Below are 7,882 nucleotides of genomic sequence, written 5' to 3'. Positions count from 1 at the left end.
AAGGAATCGTCGTGCGAACAGCATTAGCGTAACTCTACTAACCGGCGGCATATAATGACAAGTGAAAAAGACATTGAAATAGATCGATGCAAGTATGTAACGTCGTACAACAATGTCGTGCCAACTGCACGAGACATTGAGATAAATGCGAGATTATGCGAATCTAAAGGTAGAATAAGTTAATTTTTGTGAAGACCGCGAGACATCGAGTTTCTTCAATCTCTTGCACAATTAATCTAAAAACAAAATTTCGACTCGGAAGAGACAGTACAATATGCGTATCTGCAATATGCAGGAAGATCAGCTACGAAATATCGCTTTTGAACTACTTCGAAAAAGACAGCTACCTGCGTTCACCTTAACGTGCAATTTTCCATTTGCGGAAATTGTTATTTCTTTATTTGGGGGCATGCTCCGGGGGGGAGGGGGGGCGGCGGGGGTGCGGTCGAAAGTTTCTCTTTACTTCAAGAGAAGCGGGACAGAGCCCGCGGAGTTTTTCCCTCTCGAAATAGTCGCAAACGGCGCTCTTCTTTCGTACTAATAGAACGCATCTACCTACGTCGCAACTTGAAACTTGCAAAATATTCTGCAGAAGTTGCGGTTGCGCGCAACCGAGTCGGGGTCACGTTTCTGACTGGAGGCCGGCCCCGCGGAGGCTGAAAAATGAATCTTCTCCGGTGAGGCGAGATAGGTGCTGGGATGGTCATACATTTCGTACGAAAAGGTCTTCTCTAGAGTTTGGCTTTTTTCTGCTAGCCGAAACTATTGCACGCCGACACGTAGAGCCGCTGCCGTTCCATATTTCACGGCGATGAATTACAAGTAGGCACTCGGCGCGAATTTCGGCGTGGATGCCAAATTTATACGGTAAACTCTAAAAGACGCGCTACCGCTCGTCTCACATGTCGATATCGAGATCGACGATTGGTGAAAATTTCGTGCATCCCAATTATTATCGCGTCTCGCGTCGTCTCGCAAGTTGCACGCTGCAACTTTTTGGTTTTGGGGGAAAATACGTGTTTTGTCTCGCGCGTAAATAACATGTGACACATATAGAATATATATATATATATATATAAGTAATATATAAACGTATATATAAACGAGAGATCATTTATCCGAGGCGCACGAATTATTGGCCTCGTATTTCCTCGCGTCTTTTTTCCCCATTTTATCATGTTGGCTGAAATAACGTGCTAAAAACAGACGATATCACGCAACGTGTAAATTGAACAATCCGGACAGCAGCTCCAGATAAATAAGCGGCTTGCGGAGCAACGTCAACGGTAGCGATGAAACTTTAACTTCGATAATCCACCCTTCGTACTTTCGAAGCGAGCCCTCCCTTTCTTTCGTATGCCAACCAAAGTACGCCCTTAGTACGCCGCCCTAGAGCCCTTATATTCCGGCCAGCCAGAGTAAATAAATCAACGCGCCGCCTCAATATGTTCAGCGCCGAGGCAGCGATTACTCACGCTAAATAAATAGCGGATAAGCGTGGCGATTATTGCGCTGAATAGCGTTACGTTAAGCGTCCAGCGTGAAAAGGGCGGCCACTCGTCAACCGCCCGCAACTAATATTCGGCAATTTATCACAATCGCGAATAAACGACTCTCGCTCGAATTAACCTGTCCGTGGTACCAAAGGGGGGGAGGGGAAAGGGAGGAGTGGACAGTGCGAAATAATTATATGAAAAGCGTTCGCGAGAGAGAAATGATAAGCGATAATGATAATAACATACATTAAGTGTCATACATGGAGCTATTGCCCTTAGCGAGAGTGATTAGCATATCGCATACACGGCGACGATCTATAAAGGGAAGAACGTGCTATGCAGAAAGGGGTCGCCGCTTGAAGCATGGGATAAATACAGGCGGCGTTAATAAAGTCTTATCGGCGTGAGGCCATGCGTGTCGACTTAAAGCCACGGACGCACTAATCCGCTATGCTAATGTCAGTCGGCCGGGAAAACAGTCGAGCAAGGTAATGTGGCCCTCCCGGGCACGCGTATCTACATGGAACGACATTTATACACTTGACTGTATAGACATATATATGTGTGTGTGTGCGCGCGCGCGCGCGTATATAAGTATGAGAAACAATGTGGTTGCATTACGACGGTTTCGGCTATGGCGAAGGAAGGCTATACACGCTCCAGCAGAAGAGCTGCGATATATTTGTGATGCGACCACAACGACGACGGAGAGCGATCGTGCGAGCTTGCGAGCGAACGTTCTCGGAAAAACCGTGACGGAAATTAGAATTTTCCTCAAGTATTATTTCATGATACTTTACGGCTAGCACCGCGCTCGTTGGCGCCCGATATACGGTGTGTCATAACGCAGACGAAGACGCGAGCGGGAAAAGGACGAGCGAATTTCGCGACGGCAGTGCAGGTACGCCAGCATATCGGGAGGATCCGCGACGCTGACACGACGCTGACGTAATCCGAAACATTGTATAATGCGCGGCAAATCAGAAAGGAGAAAGGGACTCGATGGCGAACGACGGACCCTACGGCGAGTAAAATCCGAGTTGACGTAACGCGGCAGGATTACGCGCGGCGTAACACATCTCATCTCGTCGCGTACGGCGACTCTCGTTTCATGCATATTTCTCTTTATAAACTCTTTTTCTTTCGCTGCTTCACGTCGAAACGAACGGATATTTCATTCTACGCCGGAGAGAGTCCACCGTCTACGTTTATCTTGTCCTTTCCGTGGTTACTCGGTCAATATTTTCGGACCATGTTCTGTTCTTGCTTTTATTAGTTACTTATTCCGCGAAGATATCAAGGACGCGGCAATCAAATTATCGATGAAGTCGTCGTGGCTTCGTAATATATCGGCAAAATGAGGAATCGAAAAAGCCCCGCAACAATATCTCTTCTACTACAAAAGTACAAAAGACATTCGTTAGATCAATCATGTGCGCATATTATTATAGCGCGCCGATCAACTCAATATGACAATTTTAACGCCAAACTGTCGAAATAATGCGGCCCCCATGGGAAATGTATGTGCATTTCTGATATTATTAAAAGTTATCGAGTTATCGTCTGCACATGCGCCCCTATTTATCAAACTGACTATAAATTAACTTATTTAGAAGAGAAACTTTGTTCGTTCGATATATAATATTCATTTAAACTCTCGATGCGGAACCTGCACACACACACACACACGCGCGAGTTTCCCGAAGTTCATCTTCTTTCGGACAACTATCGCGCCATCGTGAGGGGGTTGCTCGCTCACTCTATCTTTTTTCTCAAATACGACTTCCTATAATAGTCTAAGAACATATAGAACATGAAGGCGACTTGGGACATGTAAATGTATGCTAATGGTTTCCGCGTTGGCTCGCAGGCTGGCAGAAGCGCTTGAAACGTATGGGCCACCATGATAGCGAATTGGATCTGAAATAAAAGAATATCGTATCGATCTCTGGCGTACACACATAGCGAACGCGGGCGGGGGAACGTTTATAATGCAATAAAGCACAATAATACTTCCTTCGTGCGACCTTACACTTAGCTAAAACTACGTCCGATGAAATGTTTATTTTTAGGATTTATGCGCTCCCTGCGCCCTTATCTGGTGGGGGGGGGAGGGCACGCTTAAACGCGCTTAAACGGGCATTCGCTACGAATGAAGAAAAAATAGCGAAGACACATAGTATTCATACAGCATACACTCGACAGGCTCGATATACCGCATGCAAAAAATCGCATGCGATTTTGTCCTCCCTCGTCCAACCTCTGACCGGGATTCTAGAGCGTAAAAGCTCCGCGCGAAATTAAACAACCACGTAACCCGATAAATCGTTCCGTCGATATCGCCGGAAATAAAAATTCTCTGGTAACGGATTATTTAATTAAAAACGGTACCGCGAGCCTTCGTCCACCCGTCGTCTCGCCATTCCCCGCCCCGTTACGCTCAAATGCAAACCGAATTGGGATTCGACGAGAACACGTGTGATTCTGCAAGCAGCGCTTACGGAGCTTTTCAATCCCTCGTGAAAAGCCAGTTATCGAGTTATGAAAGCGCTGTAACCACAATGAAGTCCGCGTATATGAACACGTCACGCGGAACACGCTATTTTTCATACGTACGCCCTTCCCGATTAGCGCGTTACCGCGTTTTCCGGTTCGTCGTCTTGGAGGAGACAATTTCTCAGGATATTTACGTACCAGTTGCAGACTGGTCATATATTTCTTCCAAGGGATGATCATCTTCTGTACTTTCGGCCCCAAGCAGGCGCACAGGTAGTACATATACATAATTACATGCACCGCGCAATTGGGCAACATTATGAAGGTCCACATGCCACCTGTGCAATGTCGTCTAATTATTTTCTACGCAACTCCGCAGTTTAGAGTAAATAAACCTTGTTCTACGAAGTCACGGTTTCTATAAAACGCTAACCGAACAATTATATGATCAATTTTGCCGCTTAATGCGTACCAGGCGCATATTTGCAGGAGATCCAAGCCAGAAGGAGAGTCGCTGTGTGATGGTACACATGAAGGAATGACGTTTGGTTGTATTTCTTTCGGAGTACGAAAATCACGGTATCTCCGAGCTCGGTGATTTTTAATATCAGTACCCACCACACCCATCGTGCCATCTGCAAGCAATGACAGTTTCTACGTACCAAAGAGGTCACTATATTAAATCATATTCTTTCCTCACATATTTTTTCTCTCCAATTTCCACAAATGTTCATTTCACTGAAACCCTATGCTAGACCGTGTTACATCTAGACTCCAATGACTGCGATAATATGTGATATTTCATCGTAGGTTTTAATTACAGTTGCTTACGCTGATCGACATGGGATCGTCCGAGATGACGAAGGGCTCGCATCCCACGGAAAGATGCGTTGTATAACCAGACGTGAGTATCTAAAAGACGAATGTGACATCACATAGATTAGATCTAACAATACACACGGAGAAAGATGAGACGTATATTATACAATGAATTTCTTGATTATACTAACACCATAGAATATGACAGCGCTCGCAGTTGCGACGGAAATATTATAGCAAATCATAATTTTGGTAAGCGCGTAAGGTTTTCTCTTCTTCATATATAGTGGTCCGAGGTAAAGGACGAAAGACAAATAAGCGAGTGAAATTAGCGTTACACCGAATGGATTTGACATCAAGGGCCAATTGGAAACTCTGGGATCTGTAAATTGGAAAAGAAACTTTTGAGTGTCGAAGCAGCAGAATGTTCAGAAGACGCATTTAAGTTTATAAGTAGTAGTAATAAGTTTCATATCGCGAAGCAACGATATCATAGGAAAATACAAAAAGTCATGCGGTTGTTAAAGGAGGAAATTGTGGAAACTATATTTATATATTTATATAATTTATTATATTATATTTATATATTATATATATATAAATGGAGCCTTTCAACAAAACACACGACTCCTTTTTTCATCTTATTATATTGTTACACCGTTAACTTTAATCAATCTCATTAACAATGCTCAGCTATCTCTCATATTACTTGAATTTAAAAAAAAATTATTCCCGTATGTAGGTCGCATCTATCCTACTCGTTCATCAAACTTACCCGAAATATCATTGACAAGATAGTAATAGATGTTCGTAACCCTCAAATCCTTGATGTAAAACCAACAGAAGGTGGACCAACGAACATAAACCAATTGTTGTACACATTAGCGACGAAATAACGAGACATGGAATCCAACGTCGAATCCGGTGAGAACCCGATAATGGGTGAATCACATCATTAATAAAATGTGGTAAAGCCAAAGAATATTAGATACCAGCTCACAAGTTGACAAGTTGTGTGCATGATAGAAAAGATAATTATACATAAAAATTAAATTCCTTGTCATTTATCACTAAACTAGACGAGGATTATAACTTTTAAGCTCTATACTTTCGATTCTAATGTTATTTTTGTACCGATCGTATCCAATGATATCCATTTAAGTACCTAAATTTACCGATAATGGAGAGCACTTAACCCCCCTCAACCGCAACATGTTAAATAATTTCCGATCACAAAAGCAGCGCTTTGTCGCACTCCGACTGCGCTATACCGCCGAATTTATCAAGCGACAGTTGATTACTAACATTGGTTCAATTGTTGGCTAATTGTCGAGACCAGCACTTTACCGAAATATCCGCAAGGGATAGATTTTATTTTGAATCAAACGAAATATATTCCACGTAAAGCGAGGTACACCAATTTGTTGATAAAAACAAATTTGCTGGCCGACGATACGAAATTCTGCACTCGTGTACACAATCTCCGCATAGATGCTTAATATGATGAAACTTTGGAAACTTCACCTCGCAATGAAATATTCAAAATACTCAAATGCCGGAAACAAAGTACGCACCTTCGAAGAAAGATTCGGCAAACTCTTTCCACACTGTGACTCCAATTTAAACATATCCGCCGACATTTCACAAAGAAACACTCGTGTGAAACCAATATTGGATGTTAACAACCCTTCGCACCGGTAACCTACTGTGCTTTACGTTCATCTGCAGGCCAAGAACCCCTAGCGTCGGCTTAGGGAGCAGGGTTGTAATTAACGAACAAGGGGCCCTGTGAAATTCATCGAATGCAGTCAAAATATACGTTAAATAAAGACAAAAGGCATGCTTATTCTCGTTGTATTTTTTCCTGCAAATGATACAAAAATATATATCTACTGCCTTCCGATTTATGTTATTTCATATTTCATTCAACGATTTCTTCAATATTTTCATATTTTTATTTTTTGAATGTGTAAACAATGCTTCGAGTAAACTATACGAATGTGTTGTAGACAAATTGGCAAAGATTTACATGAGATAGTAAATATAATTTTATTCGTTACGTATGTCCATCATTTTGTGTATTGGAAATTGTATGAATTATATATTCTAGTTGTGTCTTCTATTTTAATATTACGCAGCAGTCGTGCTGGTGTATGTTAAAGATAACAAATACGGATATTACAAATAATGACATTAATAATATCGAAAAGTATCTCGCGCCAAAGCTGCCTTCGGTAAATATAAGTATACAGTCATGGCGAATAATTATATTCTAGGCAGTATAGAGATATACGGCTTCTTCGTATATAGTTATTTAAATGTGGATTAGCCGACTTCGTACATACTTGTCTTGGTACCGCGAGTCTCGAGTTGAGAAGAGAGTCACGAAATTGACCTCCTATCTTAGCATCAGAAATTTACTACCGATATTTCCTAATCAAATCTCCCAATTACAGTGTTTCGCATAACTAAGCCAGACAAAGTGATTTTCGTGTCTGGAATACGTTATTTCCTTCTTTTTCCATTCTCTATTCACCTCAGCAGAAATCAAAATACACGTATCCACTGGCCACAAATATTCATTCTAATGTTAAACACGTATAAGTCTAAAATATTTAAATAATTAAATCTTGAAAGATATTTATTCAGACCAAATCATGTAATGTACTTTTTGTTACATTCTTTTTTAACATTGCTGCAATCTAAACAGAGAAGATTGTGATGTTTCTATTCGAAAAAAAATACATGTTATTTATATAAAAATGTTTTTCTACAGAGACTCTCTTTATATATTTATATAGAAATGTATACAGAGAGAAAGAGAGAAATTTAGAATTTTTTGTTGATGTCATCTATGCTGTCCAAGAGAAAACTTCGAGAGTATCGTACGTTTACTATCAGTCACTAATGAAAGAATATTCTACCTGCTTATAAAATAAGACTTTTTTTAACAAATGTTAAAAGAATTCTGTATTTTTAATATTTATGTTATGTTAATCGATATGGAAAATAAATAAAATAAATATTGCTAATAATAAACAACATGATATTATCAACAGAAGGTAAAGCTT

General features: G+C 41.0%; 1 protein-coding gene across 1 annotated transcript; it reads right to left on the bottom strand.

Moving 5' to 3' along the window:
- Positions 1-1,157: 1,157 nt before the first annotated feature.
- LOC105191324 (elongation of very long chain fatty acids protein AAEL008004) lies at positions 1,158-6,602 on the bottom strand. Its single transcript, XM_011154638.2, has 7 exons — positions 6,386-6,602; positions 5,587-5,635; positions 5,003-5,193; positions 4,824-4,904; positions 4,465-4,627; positions 4,191-4,330; positions 1,158-3,416 (listed from the first exon to the last, which is right to left on the bottom strand). The coding sequence occupies exons 1-7, from the start codon at positions 6,449-6,451 to the stop codon at positions 3,252-3,254; spliced, it is 855 nt and encodes a 284-aa protein (XP_011152940.1). The 5' UTR covers positions 6,452-6,602; the 3' UTR covers positions 1,158-3,251.
- Positions 6,603-7,882: the final 1,280 nt, after the last annotated feature.

Source organism: Harpegnathos saltator, unplaced genomic scaffold (assembly GCF_003227715.2).
Source record: "Harpegnathos saltator strain DR-91 unplaced genomic scaffold, Hsal_v8.6 scaffold285, whole genome shotgun sequence".
NCBI classification, from domain to species: Eukaryota; Metazoa; Arthropoda; class Insecta; order Hymenoptera; family Formicidae; genus Harpegnathos; species Harpegnathos saltator.
The sequence above is the reverse complement of the archived record's forward strand: the minus strand, read 5'-3'. Positions and strand labels throughout refer to the sequence as shown.

Excerpts from the sequence above, each read along its gene's own strand:
- LOC105191324 (XM_011154638.2), bottom strand. The coding sequence starts at position 6,451 with ATGTCGGCGGATATGTTTAAATTGGAGTCACAGTGTGGAAAGAGTTTG. Across the intron at positions 5,636-6,385 it reads TGCCGAATCTTTCTTCGAAG|GATTTGAGGGTTACGAACAT; the intron begins GTGCGTACTTTG and ends TTTTACATCAAG. Across the intron at positions 5,194-5,586 it reads TCTTGTCAATGATATTTCGG|ATCCCAGAGTTTCCAATTGG; the intron begins GTAAGTTTGATG and ends TCCAATTTACAG.